Source organism: Pogoniulus pusillus, chromosome 26, assembly GCF_015220805.1.
Source record: "Pogoniulus pusillus isolate bPogPus1 chromosome 26, bPogPus1.pri, whole genome shotgun sequence".
Classification (NCBI taxonomy): Eukaryota; Metazoa; Chordata; class Aves; order Piciformes; family Lybiidae; genus Pogoniulus; species Pogoniulus pusillus.
The window spans coordinates 20,470,135-20,496,155 of NC_087289.1; the positions used below are offsets into that span (position 1 = coordinate 20,470,135).

The 26,021-nt window shown below is 40.4% G+C and overlaps 1 protein-coding gene across 2 annotated transcripts in view; it reads left to right on the top strand.

The window, feature by feature from the left end:
- The window catches only part of CLSTN2 (calsyntenin 2), a 274,828-nt gene extending 259,795 nt beyond the window's left edge, over window positions 1–15,033 (top strand). For both annotated transcript variants that reach the window (XM_064165450.1, XM_064165449.1), the window contains exons 10-16: window positions 1,672–1,820; window positions 3,255–3,478; window positions 6,109–6,279; window positions 6,875–7,020; window positions 10,438–10,561; window positions 12,084–12,268; window positions 12,902–15,033. In XM_064165450.1, coding sequence (XP_064021520.1) covers window positions 1,672–1,820; window positions 3,255–3,478; window positions 6,109–6,279; window positions 6,875–7,020; window positions 10,438–10,561; window positions 12,084–12,268; window positions 12,902–13,114 — 1,212 coding nt within the window. In that variant the 3' untranslated portion in view covers window positions 13,115–15,033. The remainder of the gene's footprint in view (window positions 1–1,671; window positions 1,821–3,254; window positions 3,479–6,108; window positions 6,280–6,874; window positions 7,021–10,437; window positions 10,562–12,083; window positions 12,269–12,901) is intronic.
- The last annotated feature ends 10,988 nt before the right edge of the window (window positions 15,034–26,021 follow it).

Below are 26,021 nucleotides of genomic sequence, written 5' to 3' on the forward strand. Positions count from 1 at the left end.
GTGTGTACCTTGTTTACTACAGGACCCTGGGCAGGGCAGACTCAATGACTACAGGTTCTTCTGTGTCGCTTTCCCGCACTTGCCCCTCTGGTGGAGCAGAAAAACATGCCTGGGTGAGGCAGGACATGTATAAGCCTATTTTGGGCCTATCAGGCCTACCACAACAGGGCTTTGAACTCATGACGCTTCACCCCTCAGCCACCCAAGAAAACGCAATGCATCTGTAATACAGTTTCTGACACAGAAGTGTTGGATTCTTTTTGTCTGCAGCCTAATTTTCAGGTGCCTGTAACAGCTCTCAGAAACACTGTCTAAACTGTTGCTATTTTTAGTCTTTTTTAATGAGAAAGCCAAAAAGGGCTCAGACTAGGGCTTTCTCCAGTCCCTTTGGCAGCATTCCAGCTGTTCTGACAGCTGAGCTATTAACTAGCTAGCTACTGTCTCCTTTTGCTAATTTTATTCCCTACTACTGCTAGCTTACAGAAAGGGAAAAAACAGCATATGCAGGCTCTGACTCCAGTGAATCCTCCTCTTCACTAAACAATACCCTTTAGTGTGTTAGGACCTTCCTGTATAAGCTTCAAACCCAGTCCTCCATGTTCTGTCTGACAGAGAACTCCATACTTCATTCTTTCTTCACAGTGCATTTTCCATTTTGCTTTTTAGCTTTTCTCATCATAAGGAAGTGGGGGCAACCATTGTCTGTGTATAACTGAACAGGTTCATATAGTCAATATCCACTTTGGGAAAAGACTGCATGTGAGAGTAGGATCCATTTCTTTGTGTCTTGTGCTGACAACAGTAGGGTACAAAATCAAGGGGTTTAAGATGGTTTTCTCTGCAATGCAGATGGTTTGCTGAACTAGTTAACAGACCAAAAAAAAAAAAAAAAAAAAAAAAAAAGGAAATCAGGATGAATTATGGTGAAGATAAACCCAACTATTTGGTATGTGAATACAGTAGCAGAGCTTCTTGGTCAGCAAGGGTTTTGTGTTCAATGCAGTAGACTAGAGGAGGGTCAGGGCTACAAGAATAGGCCTTGACTTCGCAAGCTTTTCGGCTCAAATGAGCAGCTGGTTTTGTGCAAGTAGCAGCTCTATCTTAAATCATGACACCCGTATTGATTATGGGACAGAGAAAGGAGTGTCCCCTTTATTGTGGCTGACATTAATGAAGATGTAGGAGGCAAATGTTATAATTGTTTTGTTCAGTCATATTGAAATATACCTCAGAAAGACTGGGTGAATGCAAACAGCAATAAAAATATGCTTCTGCATCCTACTCTGCTTTAAGCCAATATTTTTATACAAGGTATGTGTTTAACCTAGAAAAACTGCATAGCAATAATAATGTCAAAAAATGTTTTGAGCTCTGCAGCTGCAGAAGTGGTATCAGCAAGGTTGATAAGGCTGGACAAAGTATAGCAAGTCAGGATTAGTTTACTGTAAAATTAATTAGAACAGTAGTTACTGAAATACAAAGTAGATGAATGATACCAGTATGTGTTTTAGGGAATAACATGTGGATTCAGCCAGCAGCAGCTATGAAGCTGTGGGCTTTTTCCTTACATTATTAGATTTTAAATTTATGTGTCCTCAACAGTCCTTTAAAATATATTTTTTTGTACTCTGTATCAGGTAGCTTAGTGCTAATTATATGCATTTCCTTTAGTATCACTTCAACCCTTCCCAGTCAGTCCTTGTCATGGAAGGAGATGACATTGAGAATATAAATCAAGCTCTCCGAAAGGTCTCATATATCAACTCCAGACAGCTCCCCACTGCAGGTGTACGACGTCTCAAAGTCTCATCTAAAGTCCAGTAAGTTAAATTTCAACTGAACTAATTAGATTAGGAATATTTTTATTAATTACTTTTTGTATGCACATGCAAAGAGAATTTTCACTAAATTACATGGCTAAATTATACTTTTATGTTACTGAGCATAAAGGATGAATTTATTTTACTTTTATGCTGATTTATGCTGTGTTTTTCTTTTGATATTGTTCTTTTGAGTTGCTCTTACTGTAATTTACTTGCCCTCTCTATTTTAGTTTGGATCATACAGCCTGGACTGAATAGTATTTGCATTTATTGCATTCTTATTTTACTGTTTGTTTTTAAAAGTTATCATTTCTCCTGAGATAGCTAGAGCCATGGCTTTTTTAAGCAGGCCTATTGCATTTAGCAGACAACATAGCTGCAAGAATAGTATTAGTAGTTATGCTTGAAATTGCCTGTCTGCATCATTATATGACTGTCATCACTGAAGCACTGGTGCTGGGTGTTAACAGAAATCCGTGTCCTTCCATTTTCATGCAACGGTAGTGACAGAACCTGCACAATAATGTTTAGAGTTCTACATAATCAAAGAGCTATCTGCCACTCCTGAGCTCCCCTGAGGTACTTTTCTGTTAGAGCAGGTTGTACAGTGCAGCAAAAGCAGATCTTTAGAGTAAAAATAAATACCAATTCTATGAACAGTCAGCTACTACACATAGAGGTCTTACTAAGTACCAGGTTTAGTCCAGTGCTGTGTCCTGACCACACTATTTGGAGGGCATCTGCTCAGGTGATGTCACTGGAAGCAGTCTGGCTTGCACACTCCATGGCTGGCTAATGCCTTGTGCCAACACGAAGTAAGGTAGAGTTTGCCAGGAGATTTGCTTCCAAAGTATGGTGCCTGTTCAGGTGAAAATGCTAACATAGGCCCCTTTTGTCCCTAATAAGTAACGGAGAGTGCCAGAGTAAGCTCCTGATGGGTCAAATTTAAATGGATAAGTAGGCCTTTTTATTCACACATGACAAGATAACCATACTATATTCATTAGATACTGCTTTGAGAATTTAATGTTTGGTTTACAGAAGTCAGTTGCTGTCATCTAATTAACACTGTTTTTTTTAACCATTCACTACTTTGTTAAATGTCAGTTAAACATCAAAATACTATTCTCAAAGTGACTTTACTAAAGACTGAGCTCATCATTAGTCTGTTTGCTGAGCTGTCCCTGCATAATTTCAGTACTTATAAACACGGGAGAGAGTAGGACAAACAGAGCTGTTGCTGTCTGATGACCCGGGTGCTTGGTGGTACAGATGCATGTCTTTACATGTGGCATTGCCAGAGTACAGCACAGATTGATCTGAGACAATGCAAAAGGCTGAAAGCCACAGGTGGGGTCTGAGCAGTACAGGTGCCACACACTTCTGATGGGCAATGTGCTACATGGAGTTAATGAATAATATATTTTTCAGATGTTTTGGTGAAGATGTCTGCATTAGTATCCCAGATATAGATGCATATGTAATGGTGTTTCAGGCCAATGAGCCCAAGATTACAATAAGTGGGATGGACCACTTTGCTAGACCAGCAGCTCAGTTCGAAAGTGAAAGAGGAGTTATTCTGTTACCCGACATCAGGATTGTCAGCACAGTCACTAAACTGGAGCATCCAATGGACTTTAAAGAACATGACAGAGGTTAGTGATTTCTTTGAAATGTTATTACTAACTCTGCAGCATGACCTCTCCCATTTTTTCAAAACAGTGCAAACAAATAACACAAAGGAAATCACTTCAGCCAGATTACTTTAGCAACGTGAGGCAGCAATGTCAGTGTACTGAAACACTGAAAAATGTATTAAACAGTGATAGGTCAGTATGTGCTTCCAAAAAGCAGATTTTCTATGTAGCATCTTCCCTATTCAGAGTAATTTCTTTCCACTCTTCTTTACATACTCTGTTAAATAATGTATTTTCATTAGAATCTCTCTATTTGTAACAGAATATTGAGTGTACTGATAAACTGGAAAGCAGTCATTGACTAACAGCTGGCATTTTAGTCTGTCCTTGCATTTCCAGTTCTGCTAATGACTTGTGGGTGATATTTGAGAAAGTAATATTGTGCCTCAGTTTCCCACCTACATAGTGTAAATACAATAATTTGCAAAGATTTTTTTCAGTGACAGTTTAGTGCTGAGCAGTGTGTCTATTATTAACTGACAGTGGGCGAATGTTCAAAAATACAGATAAGGTTCAAAACAATTTCCTATAAAGGAATCTCCCTTTTGACTGTTTGAGTGCAAGGTAAATGAAAAGGCCATCAGTCTGAGGTGTCATTCTACTCAATGTTTGGATCCAATAACACCAAGTTGTACATCCTTTGAAAAGACAAATCGTGATGTGCAGGGGCTTGGATTCTCTGAGGCCACACTCTGTAATAATGCTGTATATTGCTTGCCTAAAGCTGTATCTGTGTCCTGGAGAATGGAAAGTGCTTTATATCATGTTATCAACTGCACACCATTACAGCATGTAAAACCAGTGAATTGTTGCGTAGAAAAGAGTGATGACTATCTGTTACTTAAGACACAATGCATGTGTGTTGCTCCATATCCATAAACGCTACAACATCTTCAGAATTGTTTGCTGGATTTGGGACTACTGCCCTCCACTTTAGTTTACAAATTTCATCTATCCCAATTTTTCCAATCATTGACACAATTACTGTTGTATCACCTTGTAACCTTAGACCTCACCTTGAAAAAGAAAATAGCAGCATTTTTTAAGGTACTGTTTGATTTCTTGAAAGTCAGTACTTCCTAATGTGCCACCTCTTGTTTGCTTCAACTAAGAGTCATTAAATGGATAAATAATAAATGGCTTTGGGAACAATTGCATTTTGTGAAAGTTATTGAAATTTAAGTCTTAATTCCTGCATTATGATCTCCCATCTCAGACATTATCTGACAAAAGCAAAGGCAGACATCATTTTGGCCTGTATCTACCTACAGCTATTTTTCCACTTCCTATGAACTTACAGAACCTGATCACCATGACTGCAGCAGAGATTTTCATGGCAAGGCTGTGAAGGCAAAGGTAGTCTCAGTGAAAGAACTGCAAGACAACAGGCAGCAGCGCAACTATGTCTCAGATGCCTCCTTAGCCCTGCAGAGAGCCACCACAGCGCCAGTATCTTGCCACTTGTCTTGGCAGAGTAGGGAAACCAGTGAGATCTCACTAAGAGCTAAAATTGCTGCCCCTACTTCTCATTTGCCCACTCAGTGGCAAAGTTGACCAGATGTGGCTTTTTCCTTGCTTTGCAGCCCAGCTCTTTGCTGTCTTTCACAGCTTCCCACAGAACAGCTCAACTCATCAGCCTTAGCAACATTCAGATTTCCTTATCCTGCAAATTTGAGTTGGGTCTACATTTCTGAGTAAGTTAGAGGTGTGCAAAGTACAGAAACCCAAATTCACTGTACTAGGAGCTGGGAATCTAGAATATACATAAGACTTTTCTGTCTGTAAGTTCCTTCTGTGTACTCCTTCTAAAAGAAATTTGCAAAATGGGCACCAAGTTCCAAGATTGCAGTGTCTGTCTGCAGTACCAGCATGGTTAAGCAGTCTTGTCAAACACTCTATGCTAAGTTGACCAGAGGATTAAAATATTAAAATAATATGCTGGTTTTCTTCCAGTGACAGTATATAAATATATATATATAGATATAGATATTATTGTGTGTCCTGGAAGGTAGTTGTTTTACAGCTCAGTTTCTCCAAGTCACACAACACAGAATCTTGCTATTTATGATAACACCATGTTCTTGGAGAGATGGCCATGTTCTTTGCAATGTAAATTCCTTACAGGCCACAGAGCCACTGAAAGAATCATCCAAGCGTAGATGTATTTGACATGTATTTTTCAGTTTTCTTGGAGAAAAGAATGAAGGAGTGATACCAACATGGTATCAATACAGTATTAAAACCCAGAATTGCTTATGGGAATTTTATTACCAGGATCACATTTCACTTTCACACTTCCAGCACTGTTCTTAAATGTCCTTTATCATAGGGCAATATGCTGTCTGTCTCATTAGGTATCTGTAGGCCTTCATCATTATAGCAGCTGGACAGGCAAGATACTTCACTTTTGACTTGCTTCAAGTATGCTGTGTTTTATATCAGCATAAAGCAATTTAGCCATCTTTGGAAAAATTGAAAGCTGTGATGCAAAACACATAAAATGAGTGAGCAACTGTGATCATTTATCTTAGTGCTTTTCTCTTTTTTTTTTCCCTTTCTTTTTCATGGTATGTGCCCTGTGTTCACAGCCAAGAAGCCAGTGCTGTTGGAGGAAATGCTCCACAACTTGGATTTCTGTGATATTTTGGTCATTGGTGCAGAACTAGATCCTGAACAAGAGTGTTTAGAACTGGATCATGTGGAGCTTCAAGGAAAACATCTAGATGCCACAAATTCCACAGCAGGATATTCAATCTATGGTATGCTCATGGATCTTGCTTTCCCTTACTTCTTCCCACCACCAATTACGCTATTGGAATGAAAGGACTAATTTGAAGGAAATCAGACACAAATCTGTAATGTGCTAGTTGTAAAACTTTCCAAGAGAGACTGTCTGAAGATCCACTTCTCTGTCTCTGGGTCTGCTGTGCTTATTCTTTGAAATACATCACAGCTTTGTCTTAATCTTAGCTATCGCCAAGAACAGAAATAGAAACACTGCTTTTTTAAATGTGGGGGCTCTTGGGGACCATCACAGTGGAACATGGGAGTGAGGGGATTCCTCAGTACTCTTGCACAGGGCTGGTAACACACTAGTCTCTTTTTTTTTTTAATTACTAAAGAATTTATTCTGCATCTTCGCTGTTGTGTTTATTCCTCCATTACAGACTTACATACATTTTCAACAACTATCCTCACTTAATTTAATCAGCCAGAAGCTCTAATAGGAAATATTTGATGCACTGTCATTTTCAGATCATTCTGTCAAATTTTATATATTCTGTGAATTCTCCTATAATGCACAGAGCATTTGTTATGTAGCTTCTCCTTGAGATTGTCACGGCTGCATTTCAGGTGTGGACAGCATGTGCAACTATGAACAGGTTCTTCGGCAGATTCGGTATCGGAACTGGTACACTTCTGCTACCTTTGACAGAAAGTTCAAAGTCAAGTGCTCAGAGCTAAATGGACGTTACACCAGCAATGAATTTAGCTTGGAGGTAAGCAGTCGATCAAGTCTTTTCCCAGCACTGAGGCTGAACACTAGCCTCATCTTCAGTGACACTGAGTTTCATGTAAAATATGTAAAACCATCGACATGTTCTGACCATTGTAACCAAGCAAGTTCTAAGTTGCATTCGAATAGGAAGTTGATTTTTCCTGTGGACATTCCTTAGTGTGAATGTCTCCATTCTACTTCCTGTGTGTGGATATTGTGCTTCTCTTGAACTCCATTAACACAGAGAAATATTCCTGTTCAAGCAGAATGGAGGCTAAGATCATCATTCCACGATACAAAATCTCCTTTGGGTCTATCTGAAGATTTATATGCCTGCTCAGAAGTAAATCCTGATAACTTCATTATTGTCCTTAGATGAACCTGTCATGTTTTCCTTATATTCAATATTTACCTATCCAGTTTTTCCAAGCAGTAGCTTCATATGCTCTTGGATTCACCACCTAGACACGGTCAGTGACCACAGGAGTACTTTGCTCTAGAGCCTACGCGTGCTAGTGCTAAGGAGGAGAGCAGTACCGAGGCCAGCTCCACCGGAGCGCGCTTTTCTCTAAGCTCTTTTGAACTTTTCATTCTTTTCCTTCGGGGCTCTCCCGACCACAGGACCCCACAGCGGCAGCGCCGCGGCGGGCGCGCAGGGGGTGTGGCGCAGATGCGCGCTCGAGGGTGGCGCTGCGGGGGCGGTGCCGGGCGCGCGGGCGATTGAAACGAGCCCCAGCAGCGGCGCCAGGGCCTGCTTAGGGAAGGGAGCAGCTCTCTGCCGAGCCCTGCCCGCAGTGCCCCGAGGAAAGAAGAAACAGACAAGCCAACCAACCAACCAACCAACTAAAACCCAAACAAAAACAAACCAACAACAACCAGAAAGAAAAAAGAAACCACAAACAACCCACACCCAACCAACTGCCGTCAGTTCCTCAAAGGAAGGGAAGCATGGCAAAAACTCAGGCAAAGGTAAAACTGTGGGCACGCAGAGCCCACCCGTAGGCGTGCAGGCATCCAGGCAACTGGCTGCGAGGAGTGCTGGAGCCTGGCACTTGAAGTTGGAAGTGGCAGAGACAATGCCTGCATTAGGTGTGAGCAGATCAACGGTCTGCTTAACCTAGTGGCTGAACTGAAGGATGAAGTGCAAGGTCTAAAGACTATAAGGGAATGTGAAAGGGAGTTGAATTTATGGCACCAGGCTCTGCAGACCGTCTTAGCTGAGGGAGGGGACCCGAGACAGAAGGGAGAATGGACACAGGTGCCTTTCAGAAGGGGCAAGGTAAAACCCTTAGAGCCCCCCTCACCTCCTCCATTGCCCTTGCACAACACATATAGGGCACTAGAGGTTGAGGGTGAGGTGGTTTTGCAGGCAGAAACATCACTATCTGGGGGGTTGACGAACATAAATCAGTTGCACCTCACATCAGAACTTGTAACCAAAAAAAAAAGAAGTGGGTAATTGTTATTGGTGATTCCCTTCTGAAGGCAACAGAGGGCCCCCCATATGCCAGCCAGACATCTCCCTCAGGGAAGTCTGCTGCCTCCCTGGGGCAGCCTTTGACACCGTCTGCCACAACAAGCTCCTGGCAAAGCTGGCAGCTCATGGCTTGGACAGATTCACTCTGATATGTATCAAGAACTGGCTGGAGGGCTGGGCCAGAGAGTGGTGATGAATGGTGCCAGATCCAGTTGGCAGCTGTCAGCAGTGGTGTTCCCCAAGGATCAGTGCTGGGCCCAGTCCTGTTCAATACTTTTATTGATGATCTGGATGAAGGGATTGAGTTCAGCATCAGTAAGTTTGCAGATGACACCAAGCTAGGAGCAGCTGTGGATCTCTTGGAGGGTAGGAGAGCCCTGCAGAGGGACCTCGACAGGCTGGATGGGTGGGCAGAGGCCAATGGGATGAGATTGAACAAGACCAAGTGCAGGGTTCTACACTTTGGCCACAACAACCCCAAGCAGTGCTACAGGCTGGGGACAGAGTGGCTGAGAGCAGCCAGGCAGAGAGGGACCTGGGGGTGCTGGTAAAGAGTAGCTGAAGATGAGGCAGCAGTGTGCCCAGATGGGCAGCAGAGTCAATGGCATCCTGGGCTGGCTCAGGAACAGTGTGGCCAGCAGGACAAGGGGGATTATTCTGCCCCTCTACTCAACACTGGTCAGGCCACACCTTGGGTACATTCAAGAGAGATGTTGAGGTACTGGAAAGTGTTGAGAGAAGGGCAGCAAGGCTGGGGAGGGGCCTGGGGCACAGCCCTGTGAGGAGAGGCTGAGGGAGCTGGGGTTTTGCAGCCTGCAGAAGAGGAGGCTCAAGGGTGACCTCACTGCTGTCTACTGCTGTCTACAACTACCTGAAGGGAGGCTGTAGCCAAGTCGGTGTTGGTCTCTTCTGCCAGACAATCAGCAACAGAACAAAGGGACACAGTCTCAAGTTGTGCCAGGAAAGGTCTAGGCTGGATGTTAGGAGGAAGTTCTCGAGAGAGAGTGATTGGCATTGAAGTGGGCTGCCCAGGGGGTGGTGGAGTTGCCGTCCCTGGAGGTGTAGAAGCAAAGCCTGGATGGGGCACTTAGTGCCATGGTCTGGTTGATTGGCTAGGGCTGGGTGCTAGGTTGGACTGGATGAGCTTGGAGGTCTCTTCTAACCTGGTTGATTCTATGATTCTAAGTCCAGTGCAGCACAATGGCTTGGGAACCGAGAACTGCTGCTGAGCACCTCAGCAGGAGCTATGGACTATTCTGAACAACCAGCTTATCCAGCCTAGAACCCAGGGACCAAGGAACTCCTGCAAAGGGCAGGACCTTCTATGCAATAGGCTCAAGACTTAAAAGTTGATTCAGATATTTACACGTTTCCATGTTTTACATTCCTTAGCCTAGCCCTGGCAATGACTTCAGAGGATTTGCATATTATATACTATAAGTAGGACAGAGAAGTGATACAGTACCATCAAAGAAAGTCACTCTGAAAATAAGGGCGCAGGAAAAACTGAAACCTCTTTTATATCCTTCTTATCTTGCTGGTTTTAAACTCATCAATTGCAACATTCTCTAACAGCATTCAGAGTGACAAATCTCCCACGAACTTTCAGAGAACAATTAATAGCTGATTAGTAGAGTGAAAACACACACACACACACACACACACAAAGACCTGAAAAAAAGAAGTCCCTACTTATCCAGAGAGATGAATTAAAAAAAAAAAATCTCTTCTGCAGCACTTTATTTAGAACTGTTTTAGACGTGAGAAATATATTCATCTGTGTGAGTTTCACTGACATTAAAAAAAACCAATGAACTTTGGACTTTAAAATCTAGATAATAATGTTCCTATCTGCTGATGAACTTCACAATCCAATGTAATGCATGGAGCTAACAGGCTTGGAATATAGAGCACTGATCTCTTATTTTTCTCATGTGCAAGGTTAATATCCTACACAGTTCTAACTCCAACTTCATGGACCATGTAAATCATATGATAGTACAACCACAGTTTCTCCAATCTGTTCAACACCCAGAGGCAAGCATAACTGCTATTCACAACTCAGGTATGTGATGACTTTACAAACACTGCTCATAACTCTTCTGGTAGATTGATATTTCCTTTCTGATTTACTAATGTCAACAAATGAATCCCTGGACACCATAGTTAAAGCTTGTGAAACCTCCCAGGAGTTAAGAAAATATCTTGTTTCTAGTACTCAGTGCTGCAAAGGCTCATATTATCTTTATACATCTGTGTTTCTAAGGCACGTTCTTTTCTCATCACCTCTTTCCAAACAAGAGGAAGAAATGTTTGTATTCTGTTTTAAATATATAATTGCTGCAGTGTTTCTTTTAGCTGCTGTCCAGGCCTCAGTCTGGATCACTCTGGAGTAAAGATAGCTTCACCAAGCCACATGCAGGAGGCGGTAGTATATATTAAATACAGAATTTAAGTTGATTTTTCAGACAATATAAGTTAAAATATGTACCTCAATATGAAGCCTTTTCAGTGAAGGTAACCCATGGCAAATCCTTTTAGCTGAGTTAAACACATGTAAAGAATTGAAGCTGCTCTAAAGTGTAAGTAGTTATAGGTACTTAAAAAGAGTTATACCTAAGAAATTACTGTATTTTTCTGTACATTTGTACAGGCATTACTGAAATGAAACAGAGTATTTACCAATGAACTACAACTATTATAAGATGACCTTTTTCAAAGTGAACTTTCTTCTTTACATCAATATTGATCTGAATTCAGAGTATTGGCTAACAGGTGAGGTGAGGTAATAAGATGGAGCACAGAACTACTACAGCTCCTGGAACTACAGTACCTAGCAAAGGTACATACAAAGTGGCAGCACTTCTCCACTAACCTAATCATGAAGCAGATAACAGCAAAATAGTTCAGAGACATTTCTTCCTGTGACTAGGTGGAGACAGAGGCTTCTCAGCATGCAACAGTGAGGAATCTCCCAGGAGGTTCATAACACAGGAAAATAATTTTTACTTTAGTTTATTTCTTGGATACGAGCTGTGCCAAGGGAGGTTTAGGCGAGATATCAGGAACTATTACTTCACTTAAAGGGCTGTCAAACACTAATATGGTCTGCCCAGGGAAATGGTGGAGTCACCATCCCTGGAGGTGTTTACACAGTGTCTAGCTCTGGTTCTTTGGGACATAGTTTAGTGGTGACCTTGCAGTGGTGGTTTAAAGGTTGGACTAGATAATCTTGAAGGTCCCTTCCAACCAAAGATATTCTGTGGTTTATTAATTGATTCTGCACTGATTGACTACTTGTCTTCTGTGATGAGTGGCTTAAGGAACAAATGGTAGGCACACTTTTTAACTTATGATTTACAATGCTCATTATGAGATATCTGCTAACATCATTTGTGTTTGATCTGCCTTAGAGGATGGGCAATTGTCAGCTCTTTCTGTGGTGCCAAACACATGGCATATGGCCATGCTGATTCTCAATCTAAAGGAAGAGATGCTGAGGGGAAAAATAGTCAACGTATTTAGTGTTTTGTAGGGAATTTCATCCACAAACATAATCACATTCCCTTTTCATCTCTTTGTTTCAGCTGTTCCAAGTGTGGCTACTGTTGTTATCATAATCTGTGTGAGCATACTGATTTTCATCATCACCCTGGGGGTTTATCGAATTCGGACAGCTCATCAGCACAGCTCTGCAGACAATGAAGGAAGCAAAGAAAATGAAATGGATTGGGATGACTCTGCTCTGACTATTACCATCAACCCCATGGAGGTACATAACTGAGATGTAGCATTATATCATGATAATACTGGGAGTTACTGTCAAGGCAGTGAGCCTTAACCTTCTTTTAGAGTACACTTGTTCAGGCTTGGCAGAACGGTTATGTCTATGTAGACTCAGGACCCCATCTCAGTTTTCTGGTCTGCACACATGATAATATGTAATTGAGCACTTGGTTAATATTTGTTGTCATATATAATTATTGAATAGGATGGTGAAGAATTCCTGGGTGCAATGTCACTCCCTCTCTGTCTGCATTTGTACACTATGTAACAAGGATGATACAATTGCTTTGTTTTTACCTGCTTACTGTAAGCATTAATACACTAAAAGGAGGGGAGATGATCCATATTTTCAAGAAACTGACATTGAAAGGTTAAATTTGGGCAGCTTCTCTAACAAAGGTGTTCCTTACTGACATTCCATGCTTTTTGCAGTCTTTTTTGGAAATTTACTACTGATGGTATCATATTTGATGTCTAATAGTCACATAATGGTGGAAAGGAGATTTCCCCAGCATGTTAGCATTTCTAAATGTGGAATAAATGCTCACAATTTCACAACCACTGGCTGGCAAAAAGGCACTTCTATTGACTCTCTTTTATTTCTTTAAATGCACTGTAGAAATATGAAAAGCCTCATCAGACAGAAGAGGAGAGTGAGGAAGAAGACATAGAAGATGAAGATGAAGACACAACCAGTGCTGAATCAGATGACAGTGAAGAGGAGGAAGATGAGGAGGAAGATGAAGAGGAAGTGATTGTCCAAAAGGCAGATAAACAGAACGGCACCAGGCAAGAGCAGTTGGAGTGGGATGATTCAACACTCTCATACTAATAGCCCTCCAGCCATATTGCTCTTTTATAACAACGAATACAATGTTTTTCCAGTCTATGAATTCATTGACAGGATCTGAACTTCTGCTTGCCCACTTGTACTTTTGCCTACAATGATCTTGTTGTAGTAGTTGATAATGATAGAACTAACCCTTTTCTTAGAAAGTTTGGGGAAAAACTTGATACAAACCTACTGGCATCACCAGTAATAAGGTAATCTAGATCTTGATCTGGTAGCAAGCATAGTTCTCAGTTTCCTGTTTCTATACCACAGATAATGTGACAAAAGTGCTGTCACTCAATCCATAGAGGTTTTTGCCTTTGCTATTTTTTTTCATACAGGATAGATTTCATCTTGTTATGAAGAATTACTTGTGTGGGTCCAAATAGCAGTTGCCATTTGACTTCACACTTTTGCAGTGTAGAATATAAACCACCTTCAAACTGGGGCAGAGTTTTAGTACTACAGATGACAGAGACTGAATTCCATTTGTTGTTTCATCCTGCCTTTCTCGGATGTTAACTGTCTTTCTTCTACAAGGGAACGTCTAGGACTTGTCACAGGGTGCATGTGTGCCTGTGTAGAAGTGGACAGTGTATTTTTCAGGCATGCTGTCAGAACCCTCAAGACAGATTTTATCCAAACCACCCATAGAAACTTATTGTAAGTTTGAAAAAACAGCCACAAGGGGCCACTGAAGGTTACAAGGAAAAATAATCATTCTATGTCCACAGGTTGAGTAATATGATCTTATGCAAACTGTAAATTCTAACGGGACTGATTTCCAGAAAATCTGTAGAGCTGCTCATTAGTTATAGATTGAGCAATTTGCAGCAAATCAATGTTTTAATCTGTCTGTCTTGTAAAATCATTAGCTTGCTGCAGTATCTTCCTGAAATAGTGGAAAATAAGTGACCTCATTATTCCATAGCTCTGTATGTTTGGGATTTAAACAATGATTTTACATGAGGAAAATGTTCCCTTTTTTCCTTTAGTGAATACCATCTGGAATTCCTGTCTGACTGTATTCTGTAAAACATTACGCCCTATTTCTTCTCTACCTTCACCCGCCTATGAGTGGAGAAAGTGTCAACACACACAACTGTCCACTCTCATTCTTGCTCATAATTCTCCCTTATTTCTTCTTCCTGAAGCCATTAATGTTGAGAAAAGGTTTTATAAACCAGAACAAGAGTAAATAAAACCCACCTGGAACCAAAAGAACTGAAAACAAAAACCCAAACCAAAACTAAACTCATTAGAGGTTGAGAGAGTATTTTAGTTTGTTATGGTAACACAGCATATTTTTCTTAGACACTGTTTAAAAAAAACAAAAAGAAAAAAAAAGAAAGAAGAAAAAAAGAAAACCTACATACAATGTGTTGATAAGTCTGTGTGGTGTGGGTTTTGTCCCCTTTCCTTATTTCTTTTTCCATCTCCAAATGCTCTGCATACCAAATAATGCAGCACTTGCTAGGATAATGTTCTATTGGCATGGAATTGGATACTGCCTAGTGGCTTGTCTGGGTTTTTTCCAAGTACTCCCTTTTCGTACTCCCTTTTCTTAGTAATTTCATCACTGAGTTTTGCTTTTGATTCTGTAATTTGCTGTTAAAACGAGCTGCCTCCACTTCTCTCTCCCAGAGAAACAAGCAGTCAGTCTTGCCACATAAAGACATTCCTGAGCCCCCATGAATGGTAGCTGATCTTGCAGAGTTACTTCAGCATTCTTGAGGGAGTCCATCTCTACTAGCAGCTTTTAAACATCTTGGAATATAGGGAGCATATCTCATGTGGGTTTGGGGATTCTTTTAATTCCAGTTTCTGCATCTGATGATTGCAGAGAAAGTCTGACAGCAACTAGACCTTACAGTTTAATAACTAGGAAGTGAATAAAAAAAAGAAAACTTGTTTTAAAACTAGCAGTGTTCATGGTCTTTTTTGTTGTGCCAGCAATCATAGAATCATATAATTGTTTAGGCTGGAAAACACCTTTAAGATCATGCAGTCCAACCATTAACCCAGGTCAGTGCTAAACCATGTCTCCCTGTACCACACCTACACACCTTTTAAATTCCCCCAGGGATGGTGACTGCACAGCTTTCCTGGGTAGTCTCTTCCAGGGCTTGACAACACTTCTGGGGAAAAATTGTTTCCTAATGTTCAACCTAAATCATGTTGGCATCATTGTTAAGACTGGCAATACTGAAATCTTCTTATGTGAGGAGTCATGGTTTATTTTTGTTCCAATCATGCACATGTATTAAACTAAATAGAATGTCTGCAGAATCAAGCCTACATCATAAATGGATTTTATCTGTAGTAACAAAGATTGTAAAGTTGCCCAAATTTCTCTTTCATAAAAACTTGATTTTAACATTTCTGATTATATTGAACAGAAATGTTATGTTAGACCATTTTCTAGCATCCCCAGACCCCTAAACAAATTTCTAGTGTTAATTTCTGTTAGCAACATGAATCAGGCTCTTCGTGCTTGTTATTAGCACATATCAGCAAAGCTTTCTATGCAGAAAAACAAAGAGATTTAAAATTAGAAATAGATATTTAATTGTGGATTTCAGATTTAAATGGACTTACTTAAATTATTTTTTTAAAATTCCTGATTATCCTTATTATTGTTTTTAGCATAGTAAACATTAGGGCAACTTGAAAACAGCAATTTACAAACTTATTGATAGCCTTTAATTCCTTCATACATTCATGCTCTCCAACAGCATGTGTCTCCCTCTAGTAGTTTTTATATTTTTGTTAGTGGAAGCAAATCTTTTCAGGTCACATTGGCACATTAAAGAAGCAGCAGACAAATTGGTTTTTTTTCTACTAATAATAAACCTACACTTTTAAACCTAAGCGAAGTACTACAGGCATGTGTATGTGTGTTATCACTACAAGCTGGTTTGAAACAAGCTATTCGGCAAAGTCAGCTGTATCACTCTACTTACTTTGGATTGCTCTTAGCAATGCATTATTCAGCATTTTTCATTCAAATAGAAAAATCCTTTTCACAAAATGTTACTGAGGATGAGAGACTTCTTCACAGAATGAACCTTAGAATATCTGTACGGAAGTTGGCAGCAATGGCTTCATGAGAAAAAGTCTACTAGTAGAGTAACACAGAGATACCAGTTGTTCTGAAACACTTGAGCAGTATTTCCTCCCTTCTATGAATTATTTTTAATGTGGACTACTTGTCTAAAACAAACCTGCAAGCTGTACATATACAGACATGCTGCCTTATGCACACACACACACACACACTTGCTTTTTTTTTTTTTTTTTTTCTGCTAATCAGAAGATAAAAGTATCTTGTTTCCTCTCTGAAAGAAGTGTTTATTCTGCAAACTCCAAAATGGCATCAGCAGTGTCTGGCTCTTCAAGATGTGAGGCCGAGCTATCATGACACATAGACAAATGTGGCTCTTCTACAGTAGCCATAAACAAAAGCATCCAAAAACCATCTCTGAAGGGGTACCTATGATATTTGACATCAGGACTCTGGGATGCCAGAGGTCTAAAGTGGTACCACATCAATGACTGCTGCCTTGAAATTTTTGAAATTCTAATCTAAAGCTGCAAAAGCTACCAATGCAAAATTAAGACGATGATGCACTATGTTCTCTGAATTACTATCTAATTTGCTTTTTGTCATCAATAGCTCACAGTTCTTTTTCACTGCTACCCCCTTCTCAGGTATTTCATCTTTGCAAGTAAACCTTAACATGCAGAGCCAATGAGATTAATCTCAGTGTTTACTGCACTGGCTGACACCAGTTCAAATTGGAAATAGACATGTAGGGTTCATGATACCTTTAATACTAATTAAAATAAAATGTTGTGATTTGCTCGTTCAAGCAGGCAATAGTATCCTGCAGCAGTGGCTCGACTGCTTTCAACTGGCAATAATCTCCCTTGACAAGGGCTGATGGGAGGTGCAGTTTATTTCCCTTTCTGGTGTGAATGCTGGTTGTGATGCTGGGCTTGCTGCGAGCACATGCACCATCCTTCCTTACTTCAGTCAGGCGGAAAATAAGACTTGGAACCGGTCAGAGGATTATAGAATTCCCCTAGTGGGGATGAAATTCACTGTCCTTATTGCAGGAGCTGTCATTACCTGAACCTGGGCCGTGGGACATTAATAGTCACAGATTAAGGACTGGTCAGAGGGTAGCAGCTTTTCCTTTTCCTTTAGCAATGCCTTCTGAGCCCTGCACCAAATTTGTGTCTTAGCTTTCTTTTTTCCCTGAGCTATAACCTGAGAGGCAGCTCTAATGCTTTTACTTGGTGGGGATCCTGGCAGCTTGGGACACAACATACCCTCTTCTGGAAGTTTTGGTGCCAGCACAGGCACCACCCCATTCATCTCCACCACAATTTGTGCTTAGCAGAAGAGGAGAATGAAAGACATTATTGAGGTGAGAGTGGGTAAAGATCTGGTGGGATGAACCTGTGTGACTGCTGCTGGTATCCTGGAATATATATTAAACAATCAAAACTAAAGATATTTGCAAAAGCACAGGGATACTTAAAGAGAGAGAGGAAAGTAAACTGGCTATCTCTGGGGCATCAAAAAATGTCTCCTCTTGCCCTAATGCACACATGCTGACAGGATTCAGTAGCTCAATACCAATACAACTCCATCTGGTTTTATGCATATGGGAAATGACAAAAAAACTCATGGCAAAATACAATTCCCATATAAATAATTGTCAGAAATCCAGCAGTAGGCAGAGGAGCCAAATGCTAAAAATCTTGTCTAGCACCATGACTAATAGCTTGATTTTTTTTTTAATTTTTGCAAATTTGCTTTGGCTCCATGGAGTGTAGCTAGTTCCTGGCTGTATACTCTGTACTACTTCTGCTCTACTTTTAAAAAGCACCAGTAGGTTAACAGCAAGAGAACAGCTTATTTGGCAGAAAAAATTAGGGTGTCAGAAATTGGTATAAGGGGATTTACATTTACAAAGATACTTATTGCTTGATGAATAGATCTATTTAGTGAAATAAAGTTTTGGACAGATATTGCTAGTTGTCAGACTGAAAAATAACAGTGATAGGAGCAGAATTTTGGAGAAAAACAAAAAAAAACCCAACCAACCAACCAAAACCTCCATGCACAGACTGAGCAATTGTATTGCATGTCTACATAAAATAGTTTGTATGCATACAAATTTTAAGTACAATTATATATAGAGAGATATGTGTGTGTATACTAATATATATATTTAAATATATATTAGCCTGGAAATACACCTCTTCCATCCAGTGTTTTCTATGGAGCTGCATGTATTCAGGCAGCACATCTAAAATTACATAACACAAAAGTGGAACTATCTGGGGCAATCTACATGTGAAGTAGCCTGATCTTGATGTTTCACTCACTCACTTTTGACCTCTAGCCATGGGACTGGTACACCTCTGGAAGATCACTGTGGCTGCTCACCTTTACTTGTAATCTCTTTAAGGCAGTCCACATAGACCAGTTGGGAAATCTGAGGAAGTAATAGAAATAATAAAACAATTAAACCAAAACTTGTCAAATACATACAGCACATGGAAAACCAACTTTGAAATGACTGAAAAATATTGCTGTTAATTGGGCATAACATTGTGCTAGCTAAGTATGATCTTCCCCATGTTTCAACCAGTATCACCAGCAGTGTAAGAGCAGCAGGGTTCTGCCTCCTCAGGCTAAGCTGAGAAATATGACAAATTGTGTTCACAACCCATCCTCACAGCTGCCTTTGTGCCTCAAAGATGTAGTTGATCAGACTGTTTGCTGTAGCACTGGTGAGTTTTGTCTTTAGGGTTTTGTCTCTCCTGGAAAGTGAATTATGTTTTAATTAGCATGGACAATGTGCAAGTTTGAAGGCTGACCACTAAAGCTACACTGGTGTAAAGTACATATTCTGTTACCATACCCAATCTCACGAAATATTTCTGTCAATATACTGGAAAAGTTAATCCAGTGATGCCTCAGAAGGTAATTATACTTCATTACCTTTGTATGAGTAAAAAAGTACAAGCCTGATGTGGGTTAAGTTTTTGTTTGTTGATTTGGTGTTGGATTTTTTTGTTTGTTGGGTTTTTTATTTTTTTGGTTGAGCATTAAATAAAAGTTCACAATGCTGGAAAAGAGCAAAAGTGAAAGGGGAGCAAGGGCTTTCATTTCACAACCCTCTGTCTAACAAAGGAGTTTAAAATAATAAACAATTCTAACCCACATTATTGAAGCCCGACACAGGAAAATGAACCCAGGAGGTTTTGTGTGTTCGTAGCTTCATTCCTGGCGATGAAAAGGCAGCTACCACATCCTGTGCCCTTTTTCCCTTGAGACATTTTGCTGCCTTTTGACACGGTATCGACAGTGGTTCACTAGCTACAGTTTCCATTTCTCTGCCTGCAAATAGGGATAAAGTGCTGTGAGTCCTGGAGGTGAAAAGCACTGTCAAAGAGCTTGGTGGTGGTGTGATTCGGCAATCCCATTGCAGCTCTACTTAAAGCCCTCTATTGTGGAACACTTTATGCACACATGACGCAAATGGCACAATGGTTACAGTCAATAACCTTGGGCTTCTGTTTCATTAGTATTGCCTGTGAAGAAACACTCAAAATAGTGTGAAACATTGCAAACATTTAAAACAGAGTTCAGAAAGTGCCCTCATTCCTATTTTCAACTTGAACTCATGTGGGAACTGTGCAAGTTCTTGACTACAATCTGCTTAATGTGCACATGTGTAGATACGAAGATGGATGGCTGTTTTTACCTTGGTGTGCTCTTTGGTATGTGGAATGGCTCAACTGCAGGTAGGTCTTTTAGAACAATGAAATATTTAGGGAAGAGTGAGCAAAAAGGTAGAAGAGAATAATAATTCATGAGTAACAGAAAGAGTAATGATTTCCACTTGCTGTAAATAAAAAAAGTAGGAATTTAATGTCTTAGAAATAAGGGATTAAAATCTTGAGTGTCAAACAGCAAGAAAACAGAAACATGCCATTTTGAGGTCCAGAACTCACAGCTATCAGAACCAACATGAAGGAAAACAAATAAAGGATGTTGAAGGGTCCTGAGATGACCATGTATATATGTGCACATGTGTGTATGTATACGTATGTAGATACGTATACCAAAATAATTAATCATTCAACAACATTGAGGCAGTTATTGTAATAAGCTACAACTTTGAGTTATTTAGGGTGGTTGCTGCTGTCTGTAGCTGCTGCACTAGTTACTCTACTTCCAGCAAAGCTGGAAGGGAGCAAGACCATGACAACTGTTGCTACAGTGTGTCTAGATTCATAAGGAAATACTATATGGCAACTGCAAGCCAAACGTGATTCGTGTGAAAATGTGTTGTCTTCAGGGACTCAAATTTAATGGTACAGGTACCACACAGTTTAGTTTGAGGTAAGAATCAGAAGTTTCATGCATGGACAACTGTGTGGATTATTTTCAGAGATTTTTCTGCAATCAACATACTGCACAGGTTGGATGAGAAGCTGGGAACAACCAAGAAAGACTCTACTCCATGTTGCAAAGGCCCTTAAATACACTTTTTGTAATGATCTAAATTCCTAAGTGACAATCACATGCTTGGGAATCTTGAGTTTTGAAAATACACATGCTACAAACAAATTTCAAGACGAACAATATCACAGTATCACAGTATCACAGTATCATTAGGGTTGGAAGAGACCTCACAGATCATCAACTCCAACCCTTTACCACAGAGCTCAAGGCTAGACCATGGCACCAACTGCCACGTCCAACCTTGCCTTGAACAGCCCCAGGGACAGCGACTCCACCACCTCCTCGGGCAGCCCATTCCAGTGTCCAATGACTCTCTATGTAAAGAACTTTCTCCTCACCTCCAGCCTAAATCTCCCCCGGCGCAGCCTGAGGCTGTGTCCTCTCGTTCTGGTGCTGGCCACCTGAGAGAAGAGAGCAACCTCCTCCTGGCCACAACCACCCCTCAGGTAGTTGTAGACAGCAATAAGGTCACCCCTGAGCCTCCTCTTCTCCAGGCTAAACAATCCCAGCTCCCTCAGCCTCTTCTCATAGGGCTTGTGCTCAAGGCCTCTCACCAGCCTCGTTGCCCTTCTCTGGACACTCTCAAGCAATAGTCTCCATACTGAGAGCTGAAGCTACTGCCTAGTTATCAGTGGAATATTTCTTTTTCAGATCCTTCACAAACTGATCCAAAAACTGTGAGGTACATCTCAAAAGATGCTTTTTAGTGTTCTGGTGTAAATACTGCATCACCAGTATCTTACTTGACTGTAATTAACAGGCAGTTTTGTTCAGAGGGTCATTACAACAGAGATGGGAAGGTCCACAAGAGTGGGTTATTGCTTTACAAAGTAATACACAGTATAGGCAGGATTTCTAATAACCATTTTACCTATATTTCAGTGTGTTTAGAAGTTACTACTAGATTCATTAAATCCTAGAAATGAAGAAGAGTAGAGAGAAAGAAGCAGTGCAGGTAGAGTATTATAATAACAGTTCAGAATTATTCTCTAGAATACATTTCCTAGTGTTAGGGGTGGGAGTGTTTCAATCTACTTAAATCTTTCTAAGCCTGGGGCTTCTACTGCTTCTCCTGGGAGATTTTTCTAGAGTCTATTAGAATTCACTATTAGAAAGCTTGTCTTGATAATGAATTTAAATAATCATTTTTGTAATTTTTATCTCATTAGTTCCTTTTGCACCACCCTAAATAATCCCTTTAACCATGATTTATATCCTTTGAATATTTTTAGATAGCTATCAAGTTTGTTGTTTTTGGTCATGAACTCCTCCCAGTTCACCCTTTCAGTTTCACATTTCTTACCTTTTGATGAAAAGTTAACAACAAACTAAACCCCCTGGTACTTCCTTCAATTAGTCATGGTCAGTTCAATCTGTTAAAGTGCTTTGTGTTGATGTGTGTCACAGCATAGGTTGTCAAAGGTTAAACAATAAATTTGATTTTTAAAATACCTTTGCTGTAATCAGTGGATACATTCTCCTATAATTCAGCCGTGTCTTTTATGTTGGTATGATTTAACAAAGCCAGTCAATAAACAGTGGAGTCAACCAAACAATATTACAAAGTATTAATGTGTCAAAATTTAAAACATCTTATTTGGTTGTATTGTGGAGGCAGGGAATTAATGTGGCCGAGTCAGGAATTTTATAGAAAAATAGTTATTTTATTTTCCCAAAAACCTGCTCCCAAAAATATATACAGAAATTAATTTAGTTTTAATTAGCAGATTCAGTTAGGCTGAGAAGATCTACAAGGATACCATAGGTAATTTGACTATTTTGGAAGTCAGAAGTTGGAAAAGGCTGAGCTGTTAAATGATAACGTTCCCCACTAATAATAAAGCTGAGCCAAAGCTCCTCACAGGTGAGCCAGGCTGGCTGAAAGAAGGGTGGTCCAGCTGCTTGTCCCCTGCTCTCTTTCAGAGGCTGTCCGAGGGTCGTTAAGGCCTATTGAGCCTGCATAAAGGGTGCTTAAGGTGGGAAGCCTCCTTCGGAGCTGAGTGCCAGGGGCTCCTGCCGCAGAGTCTATCCAGGCTGTGGGGGGGGGGAACTCTAAGGTGGGAACCCCAAGGTGGAAAGTCCCCCAATATTTATACCCTTCCTAGACAAAGAGCAGTTAGCACTGCCTAGGCACAAAGACCACAGCCAATCCCCATCCCAATCCCAGCGTGGGCACTGCATGGGACACCCCTCGTGCAGGAAGGGCCCCTTGCAGGGCAGGGGGTGGGAAATAGGTCCTGTCATGCCTTTTCCTCTCCCATTCAAACCACAGAAGGAGAGGAATGTAGGGGTATACAGGACTCCAGGACAGCTTGAAACCACACATTGTCATCCTGTGCCCATGCTTTTGAGTGTCTCTACACTTAAACAGTATCTGCCAGCAGTGCCTTCCTTCAAGACAAATGAGTATATATTATTTCTCCTCTGGCAGAGAACCACAACTTTCTAAAACAACTACTTAAGATTTCTAGCTGTATGTTAACTGCTGTAAAAAATAGAATTGAGTCAGCTTTCTGAGTGCTGCCATGCACAACATCATCTTGCACGTCTGACGGTCTCTGACGGGCACAAGAGCATCTTGTCTGACCGACACAGTGACTATGCAGTTAGGTTTTGAGCGTATCTCAAACAAAGTTCTGCTCTCTGACTCAGAAACCAAATTACACAGGCACATAGAAAGAATGTACAAGGCCAGGTTAGGTCTTTTAATTTTATTTCCTAGGCACACTAAGCCTTCCAATGTTCTCTTCAGAGCGCTGCACATTTCCCTCAGCACATCTCTGTCCCTCAGAGCTGCCTATGAGCATTGTACAAATAATGTTGTAGAGGATGATGAATTGTCACCAGTGCTTTGAGAGCACATGATCAAAAAAAGAAGATTAGCACCTTGGCATCTGCTAATACACAGGATAGGAGCAGCTAGTGGAAATTAAGAGTTAGAATTAATCATAGAGTTTTGAGATATCTTCTATGTTATTGAGAATATGGGATTTTGAAGACCTGAGAAGTAACACCATCATGTGAATGCAGTTGCTCTGAGCTTTAATTGGCTTCTGCAATTCTATTTCATATTTCATCATAGTCTGAGAGCAAAATGTGACACTTCACATGCCTGAAAAAACAACTCCAAAAACAAAGAACTTTTCACATGCAGTTTGGGCACTCCTTGATATCCACACAGGCTGCAAGATAATGAAATTGGGACTAGGCCTGTAGAAAAAGATGTGGAGCTGCAGGTAGATGAAAAGCTGGACATGAGCCAACAGAGTACAATCACATCTTGGGCTGCATTAAAACAAGTGTGGCCAGCAGACTGAGAGAAGTGATTCTGCCACTCTACTCTGCTTTGGTAAAACCTCACCTGTGTCCAGCTATGGGATGCCCTAGACAAGAGATCTATACCTCCAGGAGTATGTCCAGAGAAGGGCCATGAAGATACTCAGAGGGCTGGAGCACCTCTCCTACTAGAAGAGAGCTAGAAGAATTTGGGCCATTCAACCTGGAGAAGAGAAAAACCTACAGAAAGGCCTGGTAAGAACTATTTAGAAGGGCTTGTCGCAATAGACAAATGGGCAATGATTTGAAACTGGAGCAGCATAGATTTCACTCGGCCACAAGGAGGAATTTCTTCACAATGAGAGTGGTAAAAGAGGCTGCCCAGACTGATCTAGTTGGAGGTGTCCCTGCTGACCGCTGGGAGGTTGGTTGACATGACCTTTGAGGGTGCCTTTCAATCCAAAGCAATCTCTGAATCTGCAATTTGCATCCATGTTGGCACGTAAGTTGTTGAGGAGCAGTAACTGCAGTAGGCAGCATGTGTCTTTGTAGCTTCAAATTGTTTCCTAGCAGCCCAATCTCTGTGTAGTTGTGGCCACTTCTATTAATTAAAAAAAAAACAAACAGATGGGATTCATATAAATATATCCTCTATGGTTGTGTATCTCTGAACAAGAGACTCTTCAGTGCGGGAGAGAGGCTCATTATATAAAATATCTTAATGTATATGTGAAACAACCATAAACCACATCTTGAAATGTCTTGCTGCAGATGTTAAGCACATTTACAAAAGTGTGAATCTGTACAGTTTATGCAGAATGATGAGTTAAATGACTATATGCAATTAAAAAAGTGAGCATGAAATTAGAATGATTTTTTGATTTTTGAACAGAAATAAATCTTCCCTTTTGAAAATGTACAATAAATTTGGGCATACCACAATGTAGAGGAAACCTAACAGGGGGAATCAACCGTACAAAGCCTTTTCTGTGGCACAGTGGTAGATTCCATAAAAGCCATGTCAATTTGTATAGTCCTTTATGAATTCCAGGTTGTTAATATCCATATCTTTTTCACCTGTCTGCTTAACTCCATAATGGATATAAATCTGTTATTTTAAAACTAGGCCTGTACATCTGCATGTGTATAAACCCAGATTCATTTTTGTGGTCACTACAGCACTTTCTGTGAATTGGCCAATAAATGTAATTTTGGAATTTAATATACAAGCTAGTGTTCTGTAATCTTTATTCCACCAATTATTGGGATGTTCTCATTTAGTCAGCAATACCCCTTGAACACTAACACCGCTGGTGGCAAAGGTTAACTACCTGGTCTATATCTGTCAGCACTTTTTCTAATTTCTAGGGAGGATCCTGCCATGTGTCAAAAGACTCACTGCAGTTTTAAAGCACCTACATAACTTTTCATCTTTTTGCTGAGGATATGGAAAGGGAAACAAAGTAAAGGGACCATCTTGAAGAGATATTGATGCTTACATTTAGTAACCATCTGTATTCACGCTTCATTTTGGTGTGATAGAGAATGATAAAAGATTAAAGAGAAAGGTTATTTTACCAGATAATGCACACATAACTGTGAAATGGTACAAAGAGTACTACCATTTTGAATCTACTACTTATGAATTACATTTGGATACATGTGATCTCATCACATAGAGGAATACACTTGAGTCCTTTCTGCCCTCTGCTCTGTCTAGAGCTCCTGTCCTTGTTATCTCCTCAGACTGAATCTAGTTAAGATGTTACACTGATTACATAGGGTATGATTTGCTGCGACTGAGGGACAGGGAGACAGCTTGATGCAAGCAAAGTTCCGATTTTATTAGGCAACATACAGATATATATATACTATCTTGGCTTAAAGCTTTACTTATTGATTGGTCATTTTATCATGCAAAAAATCGTCTTTTCTTCTAATCTATAATCTGTCTGCCATGTCTGGTTCTCACGGAGCAACAGTCTCAGCATACTCAAATAACAAGGTCCTGTTTCCTTGCTTCTTCTAATCTGCAAGTTCTCATTCTTCTCTCGTGTACAATGTTCAGGATCACGCTGACTC